Source organism: Lagenorhynchus albirostris, chromosome 19 (assembly GCF_949774975.1).
Source record: "Lagenorhynchus albirostris chromosome 19, mLagAlb1.1, whole genome shotgun sequence".
NCBI lineage: Eukaryota > Metazoa > Chordata > Mammalia > Artiodactyla > Delphinidae > Lagenorhynchus > Lagenorhynchus albirostris.
The window spans coordinates 11,263,917-11,290,131 of NC_083113.1; the positions used below are offsets into that span (position 1 = coordinate 11,263,917).

The window sequence follows — 26,215 nt, forward strand, 5'->3', positions numbered from 1 at the left end:
CCAAAGTCCAGGCTGGAAACAAACTGGCCCCAGCAGTGTTGGGCTGTTGGGGAGGCAGGACTAACCCTTAGATTTGGCTGGCGGTCAGGAGCAGGACTGAGGACACCCCCGGGCCCCAGGAGGAGGCTGTGCGCCGTTACATGATGCCGAGCAGTGGTCAGACTGGTGCCCGATTTATCTGAGACTCTGACCGTGTGCCTGCCAAAGCTAGAGCTTTGGGAGACAAAGAAACAAAAAAGAACAAAACGGTAGGTCAGAGGGGCTGGGTGTGGCCAAGATGGCTCCCTGTCCCCCGGCATTCATGGGCCGCTACAGTGTGGGGCTTTTGCGGGGGACTTGCACCTAGAAGGGAGTGGAAGTGACGTGTGTCCGTTTCCCACTGAAGCAACGAGTTAAGAGGCAGGTTTGCCGTCTCCACTCTCCTCCCCCACCTGCCTGCTGGATGCAGGGTCTCCTGAGGCCCTAGGGGATGGCAGAGCCACCAGAGGGCGCGGGGGCCTGGCTTCAGGAGTCACTTCGTGGAGGGAAGGTGCCTGTCACCCAGAACACCCACATGCAGGAAAACAAACATCTCCCATGTTAGGGCATCGAGATCTAAGATGTGGTACAGCGTCTAGCTTGGGCGATACCTGGATGGCTGAAGGCAAAGGTAAGAAAATACTCGGCCGAAGGGATCTAACTCCATGATCCAAGACCCCTAAAAGGTCGGAAAATCAGAGCATTGCAGAACTGGTCTATTAGTCTCCTGGGGCTGCTGTAACAAAGTTCCACAAACTGGGCAGCTTGGAACAACAGAAATTTATTTTCTCACAGCTCTGGAAGTCAGAAGTCCAAAATCAAGGAGTTGTCAGGGCCACACGCCCGCGGAAACCCAGAAGGGAACCCTTTCTTGCCTCTTCCAGCTTCCGGTGCTTTGCTGGCGTCTTTGGCGTCCTTGACTTGGGGTTGCATCATAAGCCCTCCATCCTCCCAAGGTCTTCTGTGTTCTCACGTCTTTCCTTTGAGCCTATCTGTTCTGTCACTGTCTCCAAATTCCCCCTTTTCATACTGGATTGGGGTACTCTATAACCTCATTTTTAACTTGATTACCTCGATAAAGACACTATTTCCAAAGAAAAGTCCCATCCTGCAGTACTGAGGATTAGGACTTCACATATCTTTGGTGGGTGGGGAGGTGGGCACAATTCAACCCTGAACGAACAGCGGAAAAGGCCGAATTCCTCACCACAAGCTAGAGTGAAGGGCGGGGACAAGGCTGGGAACAGGACCCCAGGCCCTCCCAGGCACCACAGGATGGGGAGGCACCCTCCCCGCCCCTCCCTTCAGCCATCTGTTGATCACCTGGCCTGCAGGTGGAGGCAGAGAGCAAAGGGGATGGGCAAGCAACCAACACCGCCGTAAGGGCCAAAAGCCCCCACCTGGGTGGATTCCTGAGCAATGGCTAGATGCGACCAAAGGCCTACCGAGATTCTTAGGGGACTGTACTGACAGACCCCAACCTGGCAAAGGACTGCGGTTTCTCAGCATCTTGAAGCAAACCTCGCACTCCCCAGTCTCCGCAAGAAGACTTGGGCAGGAGGCAGGGCACCCTGGAGGGGCTCATTCCACACCCACCTCACACCCGGGCACAGCTGCGCCAGCCGGAGGATGACACTGTGCGGGTGTCTCCCTGGCTGCCAGCGGGGCGGGTGCCACTGGCTGACGTGGGTGGCTTCCCCCAGCCCCTCACCCAGATGAGAGGGAGCCCCAAATGTGGCTGCCTTAAGGAGCGGTCAGGACACCGGAGCTGTCGGTGACTGAAGAGCGAACAGAAAGTGGCCTAAACAGGAAAGGTGTTCATCCCAGACACCCAGGTAGCTGCGGTAGAAGATTCCGGGGTTTGTGCTGGAACCAAACGGGCTCCCAATCGGCAACGCTGTGATTCTCATAACCTTTCCACCGCGTCTCCACCCACCCCGGGCCGGCCTCCCATGCAGGGGAGGAGTGGGCACAAAGGCCTTCCCTGTAAGTGGTTCTCGCCTTTTCTGAAGGATGGAACTCAGATTTCCCAGAAATGCCCAAGAGCCCCCTGGGCGCACCTGGGCGCCTGCAGGCGACCGGCCAGGCTCCGGGGCAGAGTGCCCTCCTGCCTGAACATCTAGGGCTGCCGGCGACAGGCTGGTGCCTGTCCTCCTTGGACCACAGGCGACCGGGCAGAGAAATGACCTCTGGACCCGCGTGCCAGGTCCACCACCCTGAGAAGCTGGACCTGAAGCCGGAAGGTATTTGGGGGCTGTCTCCTCTGAAGAGAGGGAAGTGGAAGTGGGATCACACACGGGATGGCCAGCTGTGTCAGACACAGGAGTGTGGGCGCGCGCGCCAAGAAGGGGCCTGCTGTCCCGCCTCTCCTGTGGGGCCCATCCTCACGCGCCCCAGCAGATGTTCCGCGGCCACGACCCACCTGGCCCCTGCCCTCCCCGTCTCTGTGCCAGAGCCCCCGCGGGCGGAGCCCAGCATCAGCACAAGCAGAGAGCAGGCCAGCGGGGAACCCAGCTCTGGTTTATTAGAAAAGGTGACAGGAGCAGCCCTCCCCCCACCGCCCCCCACCCCACACCGCGCCTCCCCCACCCTGGGCTGTAGTGCCTCTCAGGGCACAGCCTCGAGTGGCCCGGACAGCAGGGTCTCCAAGCCCTGGCTGCTCCCCACCCCAGCTCCCTGATAGATTTATTGCACTTAAGAAAAAGAAAGCTCTGATCCTCTGATCTCCCCCACCCACCCCAGCCCAGGCCCTCACCCCGCCTGGGGCTGCTCGACAAATTCCAACCACCACCATCACTCACCGCCCCTCCCAAGCCATGCCTCCTGCCTGGTCCTGTGCCCGGGGCCACCAGGGGATCATCCCGCCACCACCTAGGACTCCTGACCTCTACCGGGGGCAAGCCTGGCCACATGGAGCCCTGGGGAAAGGTGCCCGGCCCTGTGGCCGGTATCCACTCCTCCCCCGCGTCCTCCTCCCATCCACCCCCAGCCCCGTCTTCGAGTGTCAGACACATAAATAGAAGTGCTTAAGTCAGGGCGGGGGGGCCGCTCCCTGCAGCTCCTGCACCCCGTGTAGTGCTGCTGTGGGGGCAGGGGTCCCCAGGAAGGCCCCCCGCCCCCTGGGGTCCCAGGCCTCAGGAAGGCTGGGGGTGAGGGTGAGCAGATTCTCATGGCTCTGGCCTCAGCTCTCCAAAGACGGACCGGAAGAAGGGAACTTAGGGAGAAGAGATCGCAGGGAGGCGCCTGTCAGAGCCAGGCGCTCCGTCACTGGCTCCCCAGCTCCCGGGGCCCCAGGCCCTCACCGCACCTCAGGTGTCACAGTGTCTCCTGCCCAGATTCCTGACTGGCCTCCAGAAGCAGGTCCTCGAGCTCCTTCTCGTTCTTGGAGCAGCTCAGCTCTGCACGAGAAAAAGGGTGGGCGGCCTCCAGTCAGGCGGGTGGGCTGGGGGGTACCAGCCCTGCCTCAGCTAGAGCCGCAGGGGAGCACAGGCCTAGGTACCAATGAGACCACGAGACTCAGAGTCAACAGAACTTGCGTGCCCCGCCCCCAAGGAGCTCCCCGGGATCCGAGGGAAGTAAGGCGGGGACTGAGGACCAAGCCCCACTTGTCCCTGCCCCTTCAAGGGCCACTTTAAAGAGGGGGAAACCGAGGCACACCAACAAGCAGGTGCTCGGCCGGGGTCACACACAGCACACAGGGGCCCCAGTCACCTGGCCCCAGAGGTCCTCTCACCGTGTTCCAGGCCACAGCTGCCCACCTTGGCCTCGGGCCCTGGGGGCGGCTCCGGGGGCAGTGCGAGAGCGAACTCGGGCTTCAGGCCGTTGGGCAGCGGTGGCCCTGACTGGGGTGGCTCCGGCTGAGGCTCAGACGACCCTGGGTCCCGAGTGCTGGCGGCCTCAGCTGGCGTCCGGGCAGGTGAGGTGGGCAGGAAGGATACGGCAGGTGGGGATGGAGGACGAGGAGGGGCAGGTGGGGAAGGAGGGGCAGGTGGGGAAGGAGAGGCGGGTGGCACAGGAGGCTCTGCCCTCTCGGGTGGACTCTCCACCCGGGTCACCACAAACACTTTGTGGCCCCGGCCCGGGCTGGACACGGAAATGCGCTGCTCGGTGGGGGAGGAGGGGCAGCCTGGGGGGCTCCTGTCCCCAGGGCCCAGGGAGTCCGTGGGGGGCACCAGGGCGGGGCAGGGGGCCTCAGCCCTGTCCCCATCCTCCTCCTCCCCATCCTCCCCCTCGGAGTCTGAGTCTGAGTCCGAGTCCGGCCCGGCGCCGGGGCCGGGGCCCCCGTTCTCCTGCGCCTCGGTGGCAGGCTCCTCCGCGGGCGCGCCGGCGTCTGGCTGGGGCTCAGAGACAGCGATCTCGGCCATGGAGGCCGACGGCTGCAGGCACTGCCCCTGCTCCTCCCGCGCCAGCGCGAAGTTGCGCCTGCAGCCGTTCTGGATCTCAGCGAGCAGCGCCTTCTGCGTCTCAATGAAGCTCTTCACCTGTGGGCAGAGCGGGCCTGGCTCGGGCTCTGGGTGGCCCGCCCCCAGCGGGTCCTGGGGCCGCCCCCAGGCCAGCCAGCCCCCCACCCGCCCGCAGGGAAGAGCGCACTCACCGCCTCCTTCTTGGGTTCGCGGTCAAGGTCCAGGCGCAGCAGAGAGTGGTTCACCTTGAGGGCCAACGACAGTGCCATGAGCCCGCCCGTCTTGATCTCGTTCTCCCGAAGGTCCAGTCTCAGGAGGCGGGGGCTCTCGGCGATGAACTCCGCCACCGCCACCGCGCCTGGGAGGGGGACCGCAGGGGCTGGCCACGGGCCCACACCCGGCTGGCCGCCCCCCGGCCTGGCCAGCCCGCCTCCCGCGCCCGGCCCCGCGCCCTACCCTCGCACGTGAGCTTGGTGGAGGCCAGGCCGAGGCGCAGCACGCTGCGGTTGCCGATGAGGCCGTTCTTGAGGTTCCGCACGCCCTCGTTCCCAATGGGGTTGTGACCCAGGTTCAGTGTCTCCAGGCTGTGTGTGTGCGGCTGGAGGGAGCGGCGCACGAGAGCCAGGAAAGGCCCAGGAGGCCAGTCAGGAACGAGGCAAACGCACACGCTCTCTCCTCGGCAGGGCGCCCCAGTCCGAACACCGGCACGTTCCCGCTTCGGGCCAAATCCCTCGTGTACTCAGAAGTCTCCCAAGAGCCAGCTGCCCCGTCCACTCGGCAGCCCTCCGAGCGTCCAGCCAGGCCCCTGTCCCCACAGCCCGGGCCCAGCCTCTGCCCTCGCCAGCAGCCCAAGGACTCTGGGCACAGGCCTGACCGTGGATAATTCTCAACTTGGGTCTGAGTCTCTGTACCCTGTGGGCTGGCTTTAAATACCACGTAATGAAAAGATTTAAGACTTCCTGATGGCTTCCAGAAATGCTAACTTTCTATGCAAAACATTTTCACCTCGTACAAAGCGTTGTACCAGGCTATGGTGCTGGATGCAGAGAGACAATGAAAGAAGGGCTACTTTCCTCAAGGGAAAGAGGGTGCAGAAGCTGAAGCAAAGACCAAACAGGGCTGGAGGAAGACAGCAGGTTCCTGAACTGGCAGGACGAGCAGGACGGGGAGCCGCGACAGCCGGAAGATGGCGAGAGCCGGGGGTGGGAGAGGTGCTGGGCCGGACCGCGCTGCCCCCCTCCCCTCTCCGGCAGACTCACCAGCGTCATGCCCAGGAAGGCCATGCCCGTGTGCGTGAGCTGGTTGTTCCACAGCACCAGGGTCGCCAGCCCCTTCCTCTGCTCCTTGAGGCCCTCGCAGATGTAGGCCAGACCTGGGGAGGCCCGTGGGCAAGTCCTGTCTGTGGCCGGGGAATCTCCCCGGGGGACACTGGCCCGGGAGCCACCCTACCAGCGCTCAGAAGCCCCTGCCCCAGCCTGCCCGGCCCCACAGGCTCTGGCCCTGACACCTCCTGCTACTGCCCGCCCTGCCTTGGGCCCGGCACACACAGCTCCCCGATTCCTGGGCCGGGAACGTTCCTCCTCTGGACACCCTGATGAAGGCCTCCACCATCTGTTTCAGATCTCTGCTCAAATCTCCCCCTCTCACGGGACAATCCCGGTCAGCCTAACCTCAGCAGACAGCTCAGCACGCCATCACTGCTTTATTTTTCTCCAGAGCACATTTCACCATCCGACAGACTCAGCAGTCCATTAAGATATCTTGGCTTTGTCTCTCCTGAGGGCAGAGACCCCTGCCGCACTCACGGCTATGAACCCCGAGCCGACAGGCCCCGCGCGTGGGAGGTGCTCAGTACACGTAGTGTCCGGGCCCAGCTGCCCTGGAGGAGGGCATTGGCCTCACTGTCCCACTCTGCACCCTCTCCCGCAACCCTGTCTTCACACTGAGGCCAGGGGACTCTGCTCGACGGTGAACAGGAACGAAATCAAATTCCTCCTGCTGGCAAGGCCTTGCTGACTACTCCCTCTTCGCTTCTCACTCACCTCCTGGCTCACCAGGGCTCTTCCCCCCACCCAGATATCTAATATCTAAGCTCTTTCCCACCTCAGGGCCTTTGCACTTGCTACTCCCTCTGCCTGGATTCTCTGCCTAGGCTTTTAAAACGGCTGGTTCCACCCCAGCCTCCTCATTACCGCCCAGAGGCCCCTTCCTGCACACCTTAAACAGCTTTCAGTTGACCCTTTATCCCAACATCCTTGTTTCCTCCAGGGCACTTTCCCCACATTGAATTATTTCAATTATCTGCTCAATACCCCACCTCATCCTGAAGGAAGCGCTGAGCTGTTCCCTCCTCCAGGATTCCTCCCTGATCCCCAAACTGGGTCAGATACCTGCCCTGGGCTCCCACAGCCCAGCCCGGTCTGAGGCGTCACCACGAGGGCAGGGCTGGGACTATCTCGGCCACTACTGTGCTTCTCGTACCACGAGCACCCGGCTGGGCACACAGTGGGTGCTGGGTGACTGGGGCTGGGTGGGGGCGCGCGGCCCTCGCACACACCTGAGTCCAGTACATGGTTGTTACGGAGGTCCAGGATCTGCAGGGAGCAGTTGAACTTGAGCAGGTTGCCCAGCTGGGCCGAGTCCTGCAGGCCATTGAGCTTGTTGTCGGCCAGGTACAGCTCCCGCAGAGTCATGTTCATCTTCAGGGCCGTGGCTGGGGGAGAAGGGGAGGGTACTGTGACTGGCCAGGCCCAGGGGACCCGGCCAACAGCCCGAGCCCACCAGCACACCGCCCTGGGGCTCACCGAGCAGCATGAGGGGCCGCCCTGACAGGCTGGCATTCTCCAGGTGTAGCACCGCCAGGCTGCTGCGGATGCGCAGGGCACGCGCCACGAAGGGCGCCGCGTGGTCCAGCAGGGGCGTGTTGCGGGCGTCCAGGTACTGCAGGCAGCTTGTCTGCGTGGCAGGTGTGGGGCTGGGTCAGGCTGGCCCCGGCCCTCCCCGCTCCGGGGGACCTCCCGCCCTACGTCCCAGTATCCCCGGGAGCAGCAGGGCCACCTGGTTTTGTGGCTGGGGACACTGGCTGGTGAGGGAAGGCCAGCCTGGGGCCGCGGGGGTGAGCGAGGCAGTGCTGGTGACAGCTGAGCTCGCTGACTCCTGTGTGGCAGAGACGCCCCGTATGTGAGTGAAACGGGAATGGTGACCACAGCCGCCTCCAAGGGACACGTTACAGGCAAGTGGAGGAGGAGGGGAAACGCCTGAAGGGAGAGAAGGGGCCGGGGCGGGCCTGCAGCAGGGTGCCTCTTGGCACCGCCTCCTCACTGGCCTGCAGGCTGGGGCCCAGCACCCTCTGACGGCTCGTGGACCCAGGCCCTACAGGTTGGGGGCCCTGGAGAGGGAATGGGTAGGGGGCACCCACCTTGCGCATCATGTGGGCGGCGGCCTGCCAGCCCCGGGTGCCGATGTGCTTGTTGAAGGAGATGTTGAGGTGGGTGGCCGACTCGTAGTACTCGATCATGTCGAAGAGGGCTGAGGCACCCTGGGCAGAGACAGCGGGGCTCAGCCTCAGGGTGCGGCTGCCCGGGGAAGCCAGGAGGTAGGGGCTGAGCGACTGGGGGCGGGAGAGCCCTGACGCTGCTGTGGCACCTCTGGGTTCCGGCAACCAACCCTTCCCCTGTCCTGCTGCAGCCGGTCTGCTTCCTCTTACTCGCCCCCCAGAGCGGTCTAAGTGATCTGCTGCGTGACCAGGACAGGCCTCTGCCGTCCCTGGGCCTCAGGTCTCCAGGAGCCCTCCCCCGGGCTCCTGGTGGCCTCTGGACCTGGGGAGGTGAGGACACCTGGGCATAAACAGGGGGGCTGCTTTCATAATGTTTCTTAAACTCTCTCCCCTGCAGGTACTGTGATTCTCAGCGGGCGGGGGGGCACGCGTTCCTGGAAAGGCTCCTTCCTGGTGGTCATACACCTCCCCCCCGGCTTGGCTCCCCAAGTCTCTCCCTTGCTTACAAACCCCTGCCTTTGGGGTGGGTCTGTGAGACCCTTCTCTGGGCCTCACACACAGTCCAACATCCCCCGCTCACTCTGGCCACAGTGGACATCTCCCCAGTCTTGTCCCTCAAGAGGCCCCGCCCAGCCTTGGTCCAAGGGGGTTCCCTCCTCCTGCCATGCCCTCCCCCCAAACCTCTAAGAGGCAGGGAGCTCAGGGAGTGGGTATGGGCAGTGGCAGGCTGCTCACATCTTCGTCCAGGTTCGTCTGCTCCAGATCCACGACCTTGAACTGCAGCCTCTTGAAGACCTCTTCCAGGGCCTCGCAGGTCTTGTAGTCGAGCTTCTCACCTGGGACGATACGGAGCGCCGTGTGCGTGCACATCTACGAGTCCCCTTGTGCGTGTACACTTGCGTGTGGGTTGAGGGGCTGGGTGGAGACACGGGCTCCGGGCCAAGCGGGGGAGGAAAGGTCCTTTGCCCCTCCCCACGGCTCGCAGCACCTGCCTCACCTCAGGAAGGGCGCCCACACCTCCCTACTCGCTACCCAAGGGCCCCCCGGCCCCATCCAGACACACACCTTTCAGGTCCAGACAGTCGATACGGTGCCCGAGGTCCGTGAACTCCTGGGAAAGCAGAGTGGATGGTGGTTAAGGCACCTGCAGGCACCAGGCTGGACCTCCCTGAGAGTGGGGCAGCCGGGGCTCTGAAACAAGCAACCTTGGAACATTCTGGAATGAGCCAGCCAGAGGGAAGGCACTGAGGCAGTGCTTTACCAGCACGACCAGGCTGGACAGGTGGCAGGAAAGGCACCTGTGAGAGACGGCTGGGGGCGAGCAGGCCAGGCGTACAGCAACACCCTCGTCACATAAAAACGGAACCTGCCCTCGCGTCTGTGTACCTCTAGATAGTGACTCGTTCTCTATTTATAAAGGCACAGAAAGTCCAGGGGACGAAAACCCCGAGCTGTCACCAGCGGGGACTCCTGGGGCATGGGACGTGGGCAAGAAGTGAGAAACAGGTTTTGCTTTTTATATCTGTAGTATTTTAACTTTTTTTTCAAGTCAGAGAATATACATTACTTTTGTCATTCAGACTTTTAAATTTTGTATACGTGGCTTTTCCCCTCGGGAAGAGAATTGCTTTGGGGAGTGGAAGATTCTTGACAAGTAACTTCCTACTTCACATACTTCTGTACTGCTTAAACATTCAGGAAGAGCCCGATTACTTTTATAGTTGAAAAGAGGATTTCCAGAGACATATTTCCAGTCCCCTGGCTGGCCGACCAGGCTCAGGGCGGGGGGAGTGCTCTGTACACCCTCTCTTGCCCGGAGGGGCTGGGGGCGGGGGGAGGGCAGCTTCACCCCAGGCACTGCCCCCCAGCACCCGCCACGCCCCCCGCACGCGGCATTACCTGGAGCTGCCTGAGGAGCTTGGGGATCTGCCTGCAGCTTAGCTTCTGGCAGGCCTGCTTGTAGGCACCAAGGACCTCATCCACGGTCACGTTCTGGGCTGCAGGCAGAGAGGACCCAGGCCTGTGACTTTCCACACCCTGGGCCTCTTTCCCCCACTCCCGCCCACTGGCCTGTGCCATCCCCCCTCCCCCTCCCCCTCCACGATAAACCTTCCTTCCAGCAACCCACTGAGCTCAGTCCTGCCTTGAGGTGCCTCGCTGTGACTGCTGCTCTGGGGAGGTGTCCCCGGATGGCCCCAAACCAAGCCAGCGCCACCCTCCCCAACTCCCCAAGGCTCCCCAAACACCTTCACGTGAACATTACACAACTACTATCATGCCATTTTTCTACTTGTCAGCTGTCTCCCCCTCTAGACTGCGAGTCCCAGAAGGGCAGGGCTGGGGCTGTCTTGGTCACCACTGTGTCCCCAACACCATCCAGCACAGCGCCAGGCCCAGAGCAGGTGTTTTGATCTGTGCGGGTTTGTTTTTGAATGAGAGAATGAATCCACACTTCGACCTTATAAGGAAGTGGAGCTCAGAAAAGTGAAACACCTTGCCCAAGGCCACACAGCTGCTAAGCGGTGGAGCCGGAACTCAGCTCTTAACTGAGATGCCACATGGCTTCTCAGATTCCCCGCTCCCTCAACAGTGAAATATTCCTGGACGGTACTCAGGACGGGGCTTCCTGTCCCAGGGATATGGCAGCCGTCAGAGTCCCTGACACGGCCCTGGTGCCCCATGGTTACAGGCAGTGGCTCCCAAAATGAACAAGGGGATGCAGCCCAAACCCAACAACTGCACAGCCCTGTCCTCGGGAAGCTCAGGGCCTGTCACCACGTGGAAAGTAAGGCTGGCCTTTGTCTGCACAGATTTGCCTTTTTTGGACATTTCACAAAAATGGTGGTAAACAGTATGTGACCTCTGGTGGCCAGCTTCTTTCTGGAACATAACAATTTTGAGTTTCGGTCCCTTTGTAGTGCTACGTAGTAACTGTCAGATGTATGCATTTTGTTTATCCATTCGCCAGGTGAAAAGATACCTGTATTCTTTTCAGTTTTTGGCTATAAGAGCTTGGATTTTGTGCTGGGGCAACCAGGAGGGCAGGAAGAAAAGGCTCTGAGCAGGGGAGGGACAGGGTCAGGCCTGGGAGCAGAAAGCTCTCAGGGCCAGCCGAGCAGCAGCTGGGCCAGCGGGAGCCCCTGCTGAGCTTCTGGGCAAGCATCTCTGAGAGGATGCTCCCTCCGGCCACTGCTCTGGCCGGGGGCCGTATGCCCCGACCTCATCAAGCAGCACCCTGTCTTCCAGGGAAGGAAAGCTGCCTCCCTGGGGTCAGGCAGCTGGTAAAAGGCAGAGTCAAATATTTGCTCTAGAACTCTCTCCACTGTGTTGGGTGGGGCTGCTGGAAGAAAGAAGCCGACAGAGGCCCCAGGCTTCCCAGAGGGCAGGCCCGGTCCTCTGCCCCTCTCTTCCTCCTTGGGTGGAAGCAGGCGGGGTGGAGCCTGAGTGAAGCTATAGGTGATCAGCAGCCTTCCCCAGTGTCAGCTGCCCCCCCGCAGGCCTAGCAAGGGAACTCTCTGACGTGCAATCGTGTGCCTGGTGGCTCCCAGCTCTTGGGGGCGGGCGGGGGAACAGGAGCTGGCCTGCAGCTGCCTCAGGGAGTCCAGCCAAGCAGGGGCCACTGACCCCCAGGGGGTCCATGAACTTGAGTGGGGAAAAACTGCCTTTTTATTTGCACTAACTGAACTGAAATGAAATTCAGCATTTCCTTCTTACTAACACAGCACAAAAAAGAGAGAAAAAAGAAATATTGTTTAGCAGACCCTGGGACTCTGTCCTCAATAGAAATGGCAGGTGTTTTCACATCACGTAACAGTTTTTGTAGATTCTGAATGCTCATCACTACTTTGGAAGTCATTCGAGCTGCTGCTACATCCTGTTATTTCAGGTGTCAACAAGGAATAGCATAATTACTAGATCACGATTTTTTAAATATTTAATAAACTGTATTTTAACTGATATCCTTTGTAATCCTACTTTTTGCCCTTAAAAATCATCACTCCAAGAAAGGGCACACAGGTTTTATCAGATGGCCAAAGAGACACACTCCCTTCAGTAAAGGCCCCCAGGCCAAGGTGGGGTTGGCCTGCTCATGTCAGATGGGGATGAAGTAGGGTACTGGGTACACATGGGGTCGTCACTAGCAGTTCTCGGTGTCCTAGACCAGGGGTCCCCAACTCCCGGGCCACGGAACGCTACCGTTCCACGGCCTGTTTAGGAACCGGGCCGCATAGCAGGAGGTGAGCAGCGGGCCAGCGAGTGAGCTTCATCTGCTGCTCCCCATCACCCGCATTACCGCCTGCACCATAACCCCCACCCGCTCCACCTCCGGTCCGTGGAAAAAGTGTCTTCCACGAAACCAGTCCCTGGTGCCAAGAAGGTTGGGGACCGCTGTCCTAGACAGTCTACAGGGAATAAGAGCCCTAAGCAATCTCTCAAACTGCAGCTGGTCCTTTAGGTGTTCAGCTCTGACATCCCTTCCTCCAGGAAGCCCTCCCTGACCGCCTAGGACTTTCAGCTCCTGAAGTCCCCTGGGATCCTGCCCAGTGGGTCGGTCTTCATTCTGACGAGCCTCCTGGTGAGTTCAAGGCCCAGGGTCTCTGACCTTGCCACCTCCATACCAGCCACAGGTAGCACCCAGCCCCCCTTCAGCCAGGCGCCCATGGGGTTGGATGCAGGCACAGCCTCATACAAGGTCACAGCCAGGGTTCGGGGAGGCTGCATCTGCCCACTCATGTACAGCAGGGGAAGCTGAGCGCAGGGGGTAGGAAAGATGGACATACTCAGAGACATGGGGGTCCAAGGCCCAGGGCGACTGGAGACAAGAATGACAAGTGCATCTTGTCACTTTCCTCTGACGCTGAGACACACGTTCAAGGTGGGGACAGCACTGGGGAAAGACACTAAAGGAACAGAAGCGGGGGTTCAGTCGGTGCACTGTGGCGTGGGCTCGGCAGCCTGCAGGCACCCCAACCCTGCCTCGATTTCCCCAACAGCATCACGAGCACGTCCCCAGGCCTGGCCCGTCACCAGTGGGCACACGTGAGTGTCAGGTGGGTCGGGAAGAACCTCGCAGTAATCATTACGTATGTGTGTGTTTCATTCATATACTAAGAAGAAAGAACTATCACATCAAAACCATCGCTTGGAAATGAATGAGATGAAACATATTCAAATTTTTTAAATGAACCAATTTAAAAAAAAAACGGTAAGGGAACGGCAGTACAGGTGGTTCGGAGAAATACCGTGGAGCATCGAGACAGCACTTCCGCCGCGCCAGGCGCCACCCAAGCACTGTACAAGCTGGCAGGGCTGGGCCAGGCCGGCTGGCTCAGCCCCGGCCGCCACACACTTGCTCATTTGTGATGTTGTGACGAAATCATCAAGACCTCTACCTCAGGTCATCCGCCCTCGACTTGTCCAGCCTTAAGCGAACCACACGGGCTGCGGCGAGTCAATGGGCCGCTCTCCCAGGCCGCAGTGGCTCCGAAGCATGGGGCCCGGGCCTCCAGGCTGCAGCTCGGCACCCACAGACATGCATGTGTGCCCGGTCTACCCCGAGGATTCAGCGTGCGGGCGGTGAGCTGGGGAGGAGGAGGGCCGCCCATGCGGCGTGCTGGCTGGACACTAGGGGTGGGCCGGGCTGGGAGGCCCGAGTCGGAGCTCTGGGGCCAGGTTCCAGAGGGCGGGGCTGCAAAGTGGTGAGGGCCCCACTCCAGCCCGAAGTCAGGGGGCTTGGATCCTGGCTCCTCCCTCCCGTGCTCTGCGAGCTCGACTTTGGGAAGGCCCTCCCCGGGCAGCCTCTCACGCTGCCCACCGGAGACGGGGCATCTCATAGCACGGTTGAGAGCACGGGCTGAGAGCACGGGATGAGATGTGCCAAGGTCACGGCTTTGAATAAGAGGACCTGCATTCCAATCCTTGTCCTGGTGAGACCGTGATAAACATTCTCAACAACCACTTTCCCTCTCTGAAAGGGACATCTGTAGGGTCTCAGGAGATAAGGGACGTGAGGGCACCGCCAAGTAGCTACCCAGTGCGGGGCCTGACTCAACAGGAGACAGAGCTTGAGAAAAAGATGACGATGGTGGTGGCCGTGGTCACCACTCCCAGGTATCAGGCACTTACTCCGTGTTAAGACACCACTCTGAGCACTTCCTACGCACAGTTTCATTCAGCCAGCTGCGCGATCCTATGAAACTGGCAGCTCTGTCTCCATTTCGTAATAGAGGGAAGCAAGTGCAGAGAGGGCAAGCCGTCTGTCCAAGGCCACGGAGCCAGGAGCGGCAGTACTGGAACGCACACCCAGACCTGTCTTGCTCTGTAACTGGAACACGGCTTCATTCTCACATTACCTTGACAGGCCTGAGCGGGAGGCAGGGGCCGGGGCCAAGACGAAGGTTTGAGCCCTGGGGAGGGACGCTGCTGTGTGCAGCGGGTACCGGTCTCCCAGGAAGAGGCTGTGGGGCAAGCGGAGACTGCTCCCCCTCCCACCTGCCCTCACAAAGGGACAGACAGAAACCTGAGGCCAGGCATCAGGTGACAGGCAGAAAAGTCTGTCTCTCCTTTGCACACAGGTGCAAAGGCACCCACAAGATGCAAGGACAGGTTGGGCACCAGGGGGCGATGACTCAGGCCACCCCTGCCAGCCTGGAGCTGGTACTCATTCAAGTGGGAGTCAAAAACCAGGAAGCAACAGTGGGGGGTGGGGACGGAGTGGGGACAAGGGGGTAGGGGGCCAACTCTCACTGCTGGGGCTTCAACAGCTAGTTGGAGACACGCATGAGACAGATACAAATACAGCGGTGGCAGTGGCCCCTGGGAGGGGAAGTGTGACAGGGTGGGAACAGGCTTGGCAGGATCCCGGGCACCAGGAGGCCAGCGTGGCAGGAGGCGGAGGCGGGAGGCGACGGGGACACGGCCTCAGGAAGGACTTTGCTCTCAGCCTGAGACAGGGGCCACCGGGGCTGGTGCAGAGCAGCGCCAGGAACTACGTGAGGTCTAGGGAGGACTGAATCTGTAGGAGAGCAGGGTTGGGGAGGGGGAGCCCACTGGGTCCCCTAACAGGGAGGCCGCCAGGACTGGGCACACCAGAGGTGACGAGCGAGGCAGAAGCTGCTGGGCGGCCCAGAGCCAGGCCTGGGTTCTAACCCCCTCCATTAGCTAACCGCAGGTGGCCTTCACTCCCCAGGGCCTGGCCACTGCATCAGCAGAGCCTACCCTGGGAGGCTCTGTCACGCCCTTCCTTCCCCAAGAGGGAAGGGCACCATCGCCATCACCCCACCTGACAGTGGAAACTGAGAGTCTCGTGGCAGGTGGGCGACCAGGCCCATGTGGACCCCAGGACCCCGGCTCTCCAGGCTCTTTCCTGCAGGACTCCCCAGGCTCTTGTCTGTGGAACACAGTCCTGCCCTACCCAGGCCGCTTGGGTTCACACCTTCAGAGGGGACCAGGCCAGTGCTGAAAAGGCACGTGGAAGCTGGGAGCTAAAGCCTACACCCCCAGCAGTCCCCCAGGCAGACGGCGCGTCAGGCGCACACCTGCCCCTGTGGTGAGGCTGCCCTGGCCTGTGAAAGCACCAACCGGCCCGCTTCGCCTCCTGCTTCCCTGGGTAGACGGGCACTGGTCCCACCACCTCCCTCGTGACGCCATCCCAGGACCCCAGGGGGGGACGTCCATGTTACCTCCACTCCCCACTGTCCTCCCAAAGCCCCTGTCACAGTGGCTGACCCGTGTAGGGCCAGCCACAGCCCCTCCCAGGGCCTGTGCTGGAACTATCGGGAAATAAGAGCTCTCTGCCCGCAGGGGTCGCTGAGGTCGCCTCCCACTTCTGGAGCTGCTGGCAGCCACCCTGGCAGCCACCAAGACGAGAGAACCTCCCGAGAACAAAGCCGACTCACTGGAAAGGTGACCTCAGAGGTGAAGAGAGACAGAGTCCCGACGGACGACGTTGTCTGAGACCCTGGATCCAGCGAGGCCTGAAGTGAAACTATTCAAGGCTCCTCAGATCCATAAGCCAATAAATTCCCCCTTTCGGCTTCAGCCCCTTGGAGTTAGGCTTCTAATCCAGGATGCCAACTTAGATACCGTCTTGCTATTCATCAGTAAATATCGCCCGAGGCCGACTGCATGCCAAGCTCTGCGCTGCCACTAGGAGGACAGGGAGGCTCTGACCGGGTGCCCTGCCCTTCAGGGCTTCTCATCTGCGGAGGGGGGCATGCAGACGACCCAGGGAGGCCCTCGAAGGGCGCTGTGAGGGCTCCGGACTGAGCTAGGAGCCTTGTCCATGAACGGGACCCTCCCCCCCCCCCCCGCACCGGGCACTGTGCTCTAGCCTCACCCCCCTCTTCCCTTTCCTCCCAGTGCAGGCCCAGTGCTTCATCACACCTCATTCCCTCCCTCCTCCTACGCATCACACTCTGACTTCAACCCTCGGCTCAAGGGTCCCCTTCTCTAGGGAGCCCTCCATGACCCCTCCTCTGGGCTCCCCCACCTCAGCCCTGCCCACACTGAACTGTCACTGTCTAAGGGACCAGTCTGTCTCCCCCCACTGGACTGGGAGCCCCGGGGTTGTGGTCCATGCGTGTCCCCAGCATTGCTCCGACCAGGGCCAGGCACAGAGAGGGCACCAAGATAGGGCGAAGGAGTGACGGTCAGATGGAGGAGCTCTCATCCGGCCAGTGTCCCAGGCCTCAAAGGTACACTGAGCCCTCTTGACCTTGCAGGGCGGGGGGTGGGCGTGGGGGCCTGTTCCACGTGCAGAAGACCAAGGAGGCCCGGAAAAAGGCGAGAGGGACGCCAAGGCCCAGACCCGGCCAGAAACTACTCATTCTGTGAGGCAGGCTCTCAAATTCAGAGCGCTCCCGGTATAGAAAGGTGCAAGGTGCTCGTTATTTCACCCCGACTCCCTACCAGTCATCCTGCCGGGCACCCTGTGGCTGAATCTTTAATCCTCATCAGAGTCCCGCAGAGCAGAGATACCCTGAGCCCACTACCTATCAATGCACAGAGGAGGAAACCTCTGGGGATGCTAACTGGTCTCCTAGGGTCATGCAGCTGGGAAGGGGTGGGGTGTCAAAGCCAGAACTGTTCCCGTCTGACGCTGGTGCCCTGCGGTCCTCAGGCCCCTCAGCTTCAGGCTGGACACAGGGGTCTGGTGGGCGGCAGAAACGCAGCCTTCTCTAACAGAAGGACAGGGAGGTTGCCAGAGGGATCCGTCTTTCTCTTTGTGGTTTCTGGGGACTGGAGAGCCAGTCCTGCCCTGAGCAGGGACGCCCTCCGGGGTTTCCCCACAGCACCTGCTGAGACCGGGTCTCCATAGGACATCCACAGGTACCGGTGGCTTCAGGTGAGAAGTGCAGGTGTGGGACAGCCTTCTCCCCTCCCCCAAGGTCCCCTAGTAAGCAGCCACCAATTCCCCCACATGCTGGCCCTATCCCAGAGCCCCCGTGTGGACAAGGAGACAAACCCAGAAGCATTCGCAACGCAGCATCACCAGCCGTGAGAGGGAGTGAGGAGGGATCACGGAGGCATGGAGGACAGGCCGGCTGGGATCTGCTGGGAAGAGAGCATCTGGAAACGTCTCCCAGAGAAGGTCTTGAAGAGTGAGACAGCAAAGGGGGAAAGGCATCCTGGGCAGAGGGAGCTTTGTGGACAAAGTACAGAAGCAGAGACTGCACTGTGCGTCTGGGTGGTGAGCTGCAGGACTGGGAGGGTCCAGGGTATGTGAGAGGAGGGGGTTGGCAAGGAGGCTGGGGGAGGCCACCCATGGAGGCCTCAGCCGCTGAGCATGGACTGGGGGTGTCTTCCTAGAGGTGCGAGGGCAGACCCGGCTCAGGGGCTACAGTAGTCAAGGTCCCCACCCGATCTTCATCAGTGACAGAGCCACCTGGATATAAGGCCTCAGGGCCTTTGCACCTGCTGCGCCTCTGCTCAGAGCACTCTTCTACCTTATATCCTCATGGTCTCCTCTCCCTCCCTGCCTGCAGGTCTCTGCTCCAACACTGCCTCCTCGGAGGCCTTCCCCTACCACCCTACAGAAAACAGCCCCCTTTGTCCTTGTCCATCCCTGTACCCGGCCTCACTCTGTGTGTGTCCTTGTCCATCCCTGTACCCGGCCTCACTCTGTGTGTGTCCTTGTCCATCCCTGTACCCGGCCTCACTCTGTGTGTGTCCTTGTCCATCCCTGTACCCGGCCTCACTCTGTGTGTGTCCTTGTCCATCCCTGTACCCGGCCTCACTCTGTGTGTGTCCTTGTCCATCCCTGTACCCGGCCTCACTCTGTGTGTGTCCTTGTCCATCCCTGTACCCGGCCTCACTCTGTGTGTGTCCTTGTCCATCCCTGTACCCGGCTTCACTCTGTGTGTGTCCTTGTCCATCCCTGTACCCGGCTTCACTCTGTGTGTGTCCTTGTCCATCCCTGTACCCGGCTTCATTCCGTGCGGCACTACTCACGACCAACAGAAAGCTTTAGGATCTGTGTGTGCTTATGCTGCAAGGAGGGCAAGGATGTCACTGCTTTCGTTCACTGAAGCAACCCCAGAAGGGCACACACTGGGTGCACAGCAGGTGCTGACCATTTGCTGACAGAGCAAATGAAGGCAGAGGCTGGGGCAGGCGGTGGGTCCTTGAAGTCAGAAGGACAGGCAGCTGAGTCCCCAGCTCTGCCCAGGCCAGCCGGGTGAGCTCAGGGAAGATTCCTTCTCTCTCGGCGCCCCCTACTCAGGCAGTGAGGGTGCGCGTATGATGAGGTCACAGATGGGCCTGCTTAGCCCAGAGTAGCCACTTCCAGACATCCCCTTCAGGGGCCCGGATGCTTCCTGCACTCCCGCAACGCCACACACATCCCTCCCACGGCCTGGGCCGCCCCAAAGGTGGGGCGGGGGCAGGACAGAGGCAGAGCAACGCAAGGGCTCCTGGGCCCCAAGTAGGGAGGAGGCAGGGAGCACCCACAAAGCTGTGGGCGGGGGTCCCACCACCGCCGCAGACATGAGGCTCTGCGGCCCCTGTCTCTGCAGAGCCACGTGTCTCATGCTGCCGACGTGCGGCTCTTCCTCATTCCCTGACCCGTGTTGCCCTGGGCACAGAATCAGAGTGTGCGGGGCCCTCAGAGGCTTCTCACGACCAGGCATTTCTCACGGGGGTACTTCACTCGGCCAGGCCACGGGTACCAAGGACTGGTGGGCAGCCACAGAAGGATGCCATGGAGCACCCAGCACCCAACTGTGAACATCCAGAGACCCCAGGAGACCAGGCATCGCACCACCTGTTCACCGCTGTCCATGGCCGCCTCCAAGGTCACTGCCATGAGAACCCTGGGATGCGGCCGTCATTCTTCACTGTGGCACTGGTCACTTTTCGAGGGTGGGGGAGGCACTCTCAGCCCCTTCCCTGTATTTGAGGAAGCGCCTACCTTAGGTGTGCAGCTGCCCGCTCCCACCCCTCCTAGGCCTGGTTCTCTACCTGCCTGGTGACATCCTCCCTCCATATACTCCTCTGCTATGAGTCCTTCAGGGATCTGTTTCCAGGTCTGCAACCGAGAACACAGGCTGGACACACGGGGAGACAGAGGCGCCGAGGAGGAAAGTTCCTCTGCCCGGGGGGTGGGGGGCATTTAAATCCAGGGGGCTTCTGACCCCATCCCTCCAGCCAATGCCCTGCATTTCCAAACGTGGCCTCCCCACCCCCCTCCACGCCCAGAATCCTCTCCGGCGCACAGCAGAGAAGGAGGGGAGGGAACACACCGTGTGCAGGGGCCTCTCTGGTGCTTGGTAAAGCCATCGTTTTGCACCTACCCCCAGACAGACTAAGGGATTTACGAACCTGATCTCATTTACGCCTCCTAACAGACCTGAGAAGTAGGGCTTATAGCCCACTGCCTTCCAGATGAGGCCTGCAAATGGCGAGTCACCTGCCCAGGGACACTTTTCCAGCTGGAAGCGGAGGCAGGAGCTGGTCCCATATGCTGTCCTCCTGCATTCCCTACCGCTGGGCTGGCTCCTCGACTGGGGAGGGGCCCTTCGCTGTGGGAGCTCACTGAATTCCCCATTCTGCCCCTCCAAGAAGGCCTCTTCCAGTCCATTCCCCAAAGATGGAAACTGAGGTGCAGAATTCTTACACACTCAGTGATTCTCAGAATAAAGAGAAATTCAAATTAAACGGAAGTATGCTCACCGATTTTTCACCTACCAGAGAGGCCAACAACCACGAGCTGGACAGCACACGCTGGGGACCGTGGGAAGCAGGCGCGCCCTCGAGCAGCGGTGTCCCCAGCAACCGGTACAACCCCTTTTGAAAGCAATTTGGCTACACCAGTCAAAACTCCAAAATACAAATGCATGTACCCTTTGCTCCAGCCATGCCACTCCTGGAGAATCATCCTACAGATACCCTTGCAAAGGTGCAAACTTATATACCTATAAGGTTACTCATGGCAGCACTGTTTGCAAACAGAGACCTGAACTGACACCAGTACCTATCAGTAGGGGAGCAGTCAATACACCCTGGTCCACCCGTGCACAGGAACTCTCTGCGGCCACAAAGAATGAGGCAGCTCTCTCTGAGCCAATAGGGAACAACATCTAAGACACATCAAGTGAAAAAGCACAGTGCAGGGACTTCGCTGGTGGTCCAGTGGTTAAGAACCTGTCTTGCAATGCAGGGGACGCCGGTTCAATCCCTGGCCGGGGAACTAAGATCCCACGTGCCACGGGGCAACTAAGCCCGTGCGCCACAACTACTGAGCCCACACGCCACAACTAGAGAAGCCCACGCACCACAACAAGGAGCCCACGCGCCGCAACTAAGACCCGACGCAGACAAAAATAAAAAGCACAGTGCAGAACACTGTGCTGGTGAACGCCACCTTTTAGGAAATAAAGGAAGAAAACAAAAACCAGCGCTTGCTGTTAGCACGCAGACTAACACAGAGATGGAGCAGCAAGCGAAGCCACAGGAATCAGAGCAGGAAGGCTCCCAGTCGCTCCACTGGGCTTCCTGGTGGCCCCCAAAGCCACGTCCCGGGGTGGGGGCCTCCTTCGGCGGGGGGAGGCTGTGCTTGTCCCCGAGCACCACATACAGCCACCCACCGTGTGCAGGGCCACAAGAGAGCACGGCCTCATCCTGGCCCGGGGGGAGATGACAGCAGAGGAACAGAGGTAGCTGGCTTGGGGCGGAGTGTCCCCACAGCTTCAGAAGCAACTCAGAAAAATGTACAGGTGAGATGATCAATATCTAGGATGTCTGCTGCAAAATAATGGGGGTGGGGCAGCACGGAGGATAAAGATCGGTCACATACTGGTCATTACTGAAGCTGGGAAGTGGGTTCACCTGGGTCATTATACTCCTACTGTTGCATATGTCTGGAAATCTCCGTAATAAAGTTAAAGGGCGGTGCGGGGAGCAGCCACTCAGAGCTGGTGGTCCACACGGGGCCCAGAGGCAGCATTTGGGATGGGAGGAAAGTCTGGTTCACGCCTGGGGCTGGAAGCTTGCGTTAGGCCAAGGCCAGCCTTTCACGACAACCTTAATTACAAAGCCGGGCCTGGCGTCCAGTGGTGGCGGTCACCCTGGGTGGCTCCCGAGGGCCTGGCCCAGCAGGTACTCAGGGAATATGGCCTGGAGAAAGGAAGGAACACACACCCAGGCCAGGGAGAGGACAGCTAGATGGAGGGCTGTCGGGGAATTTGAGGCACACAATGAGGGGGAGGGAGGGGGACCAAGGGCTCCAGCACAAGCCTGGTGATGGCGGCATCCCTGAGCTCTGCAGGGAGCCCACTGACAGTGACATTTACTATGCTGTCACCTCGGGCAGCCCCTTCATGTGCCCTAGCTGAAGCCTCACAGTCCTCCAACCTAAGGCAAAGAAAAGGAGGTTCAGAGAGGTGGCGACACGTGAGTGACCACGCAGGCCCCGCACTCCACGGGCCCTCCTCTTTCACTGCTGGGCCACTACGGCCTTCAGAGTTGGCCAAAGTCAGCTCCACGGCTACCCACCCGCCAGCAAGAAGCGTCCTTGGATGCCCCCGTCCACAGCAGTTACAACCCCTCAGGCTTGGCTTCCCAGCCCACTGCCAGGCTGGGGACTCCCCTAGGACCCGGCCGAGATCGTACACCACCTGTTCCCTTAGGGTGCTCTGGGGGACAGCGGCTGGGTGCCAGGAGGGCTAGACACAGAATGAGGGCAGTGACGGGCCCAGACGGAGGGGAGGGGAGCAGCCAGTGGGGATTTCTAGCAGCTCGGCCTGTTCGGAAGAACCTCTGCCTGTGACTCCTCAGGAAGAGTGAAGGGACGCCGGTCATGAGTTATTCTTCCGAATGACGAATCACTGAGGCTTCCCCCACGCCCACCAGCCCTGCAGCAACTCAGAGGGTCCGAGGGAGCGCAGAGCACGTCGAGGGTGGAAGCAGTAACCTTCCCGGCAGCGCATGCCCACCCAGCAGAGACGACGTTGCCAATGGTGATGTCAAGCTCGATCTGCCCCGGAGCCACACCAATGCCAGGGGCCACTCTAGGACTAGCTCCTCTGGAAGGGAAGGGGGCTGCCACCCGCCTCACTCCAACCAGCCTGGTCTACGAGGCTGGGCCTTTGCCTGGGCAGCCCCTCTGCCTGTCCCTGCCAGAGCTGAGCGGGGCTGAGGTGATCCCCAGGTGGTGTGTTTGGGTTTGCACCTTCAGAAACACACGCCAGGGCGGGCTGCGCATAGAACCCGGTGAGGATGCGCAGGGACACTCCAGGCAGATCCCCCAGGGAAGGGAAACCCACCACCTCGCAGTGCCTGCCCTTCAGACAGGCGGGCACGTAAGGAGCTCATGGTGACCGTGGCAAGGAACAGGCTGGGCTCTGGCCCTTTTTGTCTCCATTGTCTGTCCCTGCACTGGGACTGAAACGGCCAATACGTGCCCCAGGATGAGGCCCCCTGACTCAGCCCTGCAACGGGCTCACCCCATCCTCCCCGTCACTGCCCCCCCCAGCCCTAACCTTGTTTGCTCCTGCCTCTAGGTCCGCGGGTCAGAGAGCTCCCCCTCCCCCAGCTCTCCCTAACCTGTTATTCGGGTCTCAGCTCAGAGGTCACCTCCTCTGAGAAGCCTTCTCTGGCCCCCCGCCTTTTTTTTTTTAACAGGCAAAGAGTGAGTTTACTAGCATAGGATCTCCGGCCCCTTTCTAAAGCAGCATTCCCCCACACCCATTATTCTCCACTACCTCCCTCTGAGTCCTCATGGGACACACCCGATCTGTACCTGTCTGCTTGCTCACTCTCCGTCCTAGACCAAGGGCTCCCTGAGTCTAGGGACATCCCTGCAGTGAATGAATGAGATGACTTGCTCTGTGAACCGAACAAAGCCTCCCTTCCCTTCTCCCCAGAGAACCACGTGACAGAGGCAGGAAACCACACTGTGCCCTGGACAGGAGGCCCCTCCGGAGAGGCTGGGATGGCCAGTCCTTTCCTCTCAGGCCCTGGGCCTGCTAAGGGGCCGTGATGCCCACAGCTTCCGGGGTGACAAGAGTGGTCTTCCCTGCCTCCTCCTGGGAGGGAGGCATCACGACTCGGGGAGCCGGTACCACCACCACGCACTGCAGGATGGCCAGCTGCAGGGGTCGGGCTGGGCTTACACCCCCAGCCAGGAAGAGGGAGGACCTGCCTACTCCACCGGCCTGCACCCTCACACCTCCATCCGGACCCTCCAAGCTGCCTGGCCCAGCTGAAGATCCTGTTACAGAAACACGTGCAGTCAGGAGGGGCCTGCAGCTTTCCAAGTCACATGTGCCTTACCCAGGCCCACCAGGGAGCCTCACACTCAGCAGGAGTCTGATAAAGCCAACAGTGCTCGAGGGTGAGGGGGGGAGTCAAGGCCTCAATCCCTGGGTCCCCAGTTGCACAGGGCGCGCTAAGGACCCAAGAGCCAGCTGTGTGACGGTTAACTTTTAGTTCTAAAGTGTTACTACTAACAACTGCAAACACATAGCACTTTGCTAGTGTATTACTTCACTTACTGCTTTTTTTAAAAATTTATTTTATTTTAATTTAATTTACTTTTTTTTTTGGCTGCGTTGGGTCTTTGTCACTCTGCATGGACTTTCTCTAGTTGCGGCGAGCGGGGGCTACTCTTTGTTGTGGTGCGCGGCTTCTCACTGCGGTGGTTTCTCTCGCTGCGGAGCACCACGGGCTCTAGGCACGCGGGCTTCAGTAGTTGTGGCACGCAGGCTCAGCAGTTGTGGCTCGCGGGCTCTAGAGCGCAGGCTCAGTAGTTGTGGCGCACGGGCTTAGTTGCTCCGCGGCATGTGGGATCTTCCCGGAGCAGGGCTCGAACCCGTGTTCCCTGCATTGGCAGGCGGATTCTTAACCACTGCGCCACCAGGGAAGTCCCCACTTACTGCTTTTAACAACCCAATGAGGTAGGATTTACTCCCCATGTGAAAAATACACCTGAAGCAGGAGAAGTTAAGGAGCCTGCCCAAGGCCACAGAGCCAGCGAGGGAGGAGCTGGGATTCAGGTCTAAGCAGTCTGGCTCCACGGTCTGCTCTTAACCAAACCTGACCACCTTTCCGTCCACAGCCACTGTTTGGGGTACGATATCCCTCCCCCACCCTTTCCAGAAGAGGAAACCAACCGAGGCCCAGGGAGGTGGAGGACTTGCCAAGGACAAACAGCCCGGACAGAGACGAGCGCAGACAGGCCTGGGTCTGGAGTCCAACTCATCAGGTTCGGAGAGGGGGTGGGACAGTCCGAGGTGTTTGATGTTCTTACCTAAGCCACGTGCTGGCCCACCGGCCCCACCACGTTCTTCTCTGTCCCGGCCCTGGGCTCGTGTCCTCCCACCCCCTTGTGTGGGTTGTGTTGGCAGCCTGGCTGATTTGTCTCTCTCGACTCCCCTTCTGGACCGCGAGCCCATGAGGAGGGGCCACGTTTCCCTTGGCCCTGCTGCATCCCCGGCACAGGTCCAGGCACAGAGCTCAACACTGGCTGACACGTGAACCACCAAGGAAACACGTCCAACCCTGGGTGGGTGGAGCCTAACGACACCCACCCAACACAAGTGTCCAAGACTGTGCCTCTGACTGAGGGCTTTCTTCTGGGGTGTGTGTGTGTGTGTGTGTGTGTGTGTGGTGTGTGTGTGTGTGTGTGTGTGTCTGTGTGTGTGTCTGTGTGTCTGTGTGTGTGTGTGTGTGTGTGTGTGTGTGTGTCTGTGTGTGTGTGTGTCTGTGTGTGTGTGTCTGTGTGTGTGTGTGTGTGTGTGTGTGTCTCGGGAGGTCCGCTGAGGCCTCCATGAGCCTCCAGCTGGAAGGAGCTTCCCAAAGAGACGTGTACATCTGAGGACACTGGTGACTTTCTGCCTCGTGGCACGAACCTGCCTTCTCAACACAGAACACTGTGGCCAATGCCGGAGGGCGTGGCCTCTGGAGGCAGACTGTGCGTTCGGCGGTGCCTGTGGAGCCCAGGCCCCCTTCTCTGAGAGCTGTCCCCAAGCCCCCACGAGGGTGAGCCTGGCCCTCTCAGGCCCCATTTGACAGGAAGGATATGGGATCTTTCCTCAGCCTGCATGCGCCTCCTGCGCCAGGGACTTGGACTGGGCAGTCCTGTCCTGACCACCAGGACGGCCAAACTATTGGCTCGTGAGCAGACAGAAAGAGGAACACATCAGCAGTGCCTGTGGCCCAAAGAGCTGGAAGCAGTTCTGGTTCCCGTCGGCTTTCAGGCACCCACCTCCTCCCCTGGGCCCGGGAACTGGCAGGGGCCCCTGTGCCCTTCCAGTGAACACTCTCATTTACCTCACATGGCCCCAAGTGGATGATTCTGGACTTGACAACTTAAACAGATCCTAACCGCTACAGGAGAAGGCCCTAATCTCTTTACGGTCGAGTCTCCTCTTCTGGAAAATGGTGCCAATGAAACAGACACAGACACACACACACACACACACACACACACACACACACACACACACACACACACACACACACACACACACACACACACACACGCTTCTGGAAGCAGTCACTGAGATCACTCGTGTGAAGCGTCTGGCATAAGGCTGGTGCGTAGTTAACCTGCAGTCACCATCAGCAGCGGCGCACAGCCGGACGCCTCGGCAGCACCGCCGAGAGCGGACGCAGGATGAGAACAGGGCAAACAAAGTGCTCAGCTCCACCTGGAGCTTCCCCAAGCATCTGGCTACAAACCAGCTGCCTCCACCTGTCCCCTGCCTCCTGGTCGCACCACTCTTGCTTGCCCGAAGACAAATATTTACCCAGGGCTGGGCACCCAAGGGCGCAGAAGTGAAGCCTTGGGGACAAATGA

The 26,215-nt window shown here is 60.2% G+C and overlaps 1 protein-coding gene across 2 annotated transcripts in view; it reads right to left on the reverse strand.

Moving 5' to 3' along the window:
• Window positions 1-2,614: 2,614 nt before the first annotated feature.
• Window positions 2,615-26,215, reverse strand: part of PPP1R37 (protein phosphatase 1 regulatory subunit 37) — a 43,037-nt gene continuing 19,436 nt past the window's right edge. Inside the window, exons 2-13 of one of the 2 annotated variants that reach the window (XM_060131058.1) lie at window positions 9,817-9,914; window positions 8,983-9,028; window positions 8,653-8,753; window positions 7,840-7,959; window positions 7,226-7,376; window positions 6,979-7,134; window positions 5,681-5,793; window positions 4,878-5,019; window positions 4,613-4,779; window positions 3,752-4,499; window positions 3,326-3,416; window positions 2,615-3,232 (exon numbers count right to left, since the gene is read on the reverse strand). In XM_060131058.1, the coding sequence (XP_059987041.1) occupies window positions 3,334-3,416; window positions 3,752-4,499; window positions 4,613-4,779; window positions 4,878-5,019; window positions 5,681-5,793; window positions 6,979-7,134; window positions 7,226-7,376; window positions 7,840-7,959; window positions 8,653-8,753; window positions 8,983-9,028; window positions 9,817-9,914 (1,925 nt within the window). In that variant the 3' untranslated portion in view covers window positions 2,615-3,232; window positions 3,326-3,333. Of the gene's footprint in view, window positions 3,417-3,751; window positions 4,500-4,612; window positions 4,780-4,877; window positions 5,020-5,680; window positions 5,794-6,978; window positions 7,135-7,225; window positions 7,377-7,839; window positions 7,960-8,652; window positions 8,754-8,982; window positions 9,029-9,816; window positions 9,915-26,215 lie in introns of both variants that reach the window. The other variant, XM_060131057.1, reaches the window with a different exon arrangement.